The 1868-nt window shown below is 61.2% G+C and overlaps 1 protein-coding gene across 1 annotated transcript in view; it reads left to right on the top strand.

The window, feature by feature from the left end:
• BRF1 (BRF1, RNA polymerase III transcription initiation factor 90 kDa subunit) overlaps positions 1-1868 on the top strand; it is a 51062-nt gene that overhangs the window by 28651 nt on the left and 20543 nt on the right. The window contains exon 4 of the mRNA XM_010835228.1: positions 101-132. Within this exon, the coding sequence (XP_010833530.1) occupies positions 101-132 (32 nt within the window). The remainder of the gene's footprint in view (positions 1-100; positions 133-1868) is intronic.

Here is a 1868-nt window from a genome sequence, read left to right as displayed (position 1 = left end):
CCCGTGTGGAGCCTGGATCTACAGCCAGGGTCTGCCTCCCGGGGACCGTGCGGCGGCCGGCGCCCGTGGGCCTGCTGGTTTCTCCTTGACTCCCACGCAGACATGCTCCTCGACCTCAGCGACCTGCTCCAGGTAGATGAACCCCCCGCCCCAGCCCTGCTCAGGCCCCGCCCGCCCCGGCTGGGAGGGTCCACAGGCGAAGGACGCGGAGGGCCTGGGTCTCAGTTTGGAAACTGGCAAACGGAATGGGTAGGGGGTGGTGGCGTCCCAGGGGCTGGTTGTAGAACCACAGGAGAGGCCCAGGTGACCTCTGTCCAAGGCGAGGGACGTTCTTCAAAGAACAAAATGGACTCATACGTGTACATTTAAACAGTGTAACAGCTTATGTTAATACTTGCAGTCTATTTAGAGAAACTTGCTTTCTGGGTTCCTCATTTCCAAATGACTGATGGTAACAGCAAGACCACCACCGGGGATCCCCGTGTGGATGGGATGCTCATGGGGAGGGGCCACCTCCAGGTTGGGGCCACTGTGGTCTGCACGTGCCCTGGTTATGGCGCTGGGTGAGCTTGGGCTCGGTGGGTCTCGCCACTGAGGACTTGGAAAGAAACTAATTTTTCCTTACTATGTCAGGGAAAGCAGATATGACCGGTGTGAGGATGCACGCAAAGTGCCCAGGGATCCCCCCGCTCCCAAAGGAAGCTGGCCCAGGGCTGGGCCTTCAGCAGTCCCAGGGCAGGCAGGCAGACCTGCACTGACCTCAGAGACTACCTGTATAAACGGCATTTCTCAGCAGCCCTGCTGAAACGTTCTGGGGTCACCCTGGAAAGAATCCCTGGAACCATGAAAATCCAGTTCTCCACGTACTGTGGTCAGGGCAAGTCCACGTGGCCAGGTTTCCTTCCTGGCGATGCCTCAGGACAGCACTCCGGAAGCACTTGGGCGCCACTTGGAAGGTAGAGGGAGGTATCCCAGTGCTTCCTGCTTCACACCTTGGGGAGCGGGACAGTCAGAGCTGGGGTGGGAGGTGACGGAGCAGAGCTCCCCTCCCCTGGGCTGGGTCAGGGCCAGCGGGACCCCGTGCGTGCAGGCTGCACCCACACAGTTCGCACACCTCAGGGGGAGGGTGGGCCTCGGGCCCTTTGTCCTGAGCGGAACCCAGCCTGAGCACCAGGAAGGTAGGAGGGACCTGGCAGCCGTGAGCCCGGCCCTTCCAGGGTGTGAGGCCGGGACAGGCTCAGCATGCTCGGGACGTGTCTGCACTTAACTGTGGGCGTCGTGCGCACATGTCGAGGGAGGTCCTGCCCAGAGGGCTCCCACTGCCCAGGGCTGACCGCTCAGTGGATGTGCGGGAAGGCTCAGGACTCGGTCATCCACACTCTCATACATGCCCAGGCGAGCACCTCCCTGGCTGAGCTCACAGCTGACGGCCGCTGGCAGGAGCCGGGGGCAACTGCTGTGCCCTGAGGATCCTGAGAGGAGGTCCCTTTGTCCCTCCCCACCCCCTCATAGTGAGACGGACCTGGGGCCACCCACAGCCAGCTGCAGACTCAGAAGTTACACTCAAAGTGTCAGTGTCTTGACTTCTAAAGAATACTGATGGCAGTGAGCATCTCTGACAATAACCACACGTTTTACACGCATGTCCTTTTAAAAACTTGATCTTCCACTTGAAGGGTGCACTGTTCAGGGCACCCTTTCCTACAGCACTCAGGCTTCATCTGCCTGGGTCGTGGGACCGAGTGCAGGGCTGTGACGGGCGGGCAGTGTCAGGGACGTGCTGCAGGGAGCGTGGGGACGGACACTGGCTGGTCAGCCCCGTCCCAGCCCGAGGGGAGGCGGCGGTCAGCAAGGCAGGGACCCGGCAG

Source organism: Bison bison, unplaced genomic scaffold (genome assembly GCF_000754665.1).
Source record: "Bison bison bison isolate TAMUID 2011002044 unplaced genomic scaffold, Bison_UMD1.0 scf7180017845494, whole genome shotgun sequence".
NCBI lineage: Eukaryota > Metazoa > Chordata > Mammalia > Artiodactyla > Bovidae > Bison > Bison bison.
Note: the sequence above shows the minus strand (reverse complement) of the source record. Positions and strands in the feature narration are given on the sequence as shown.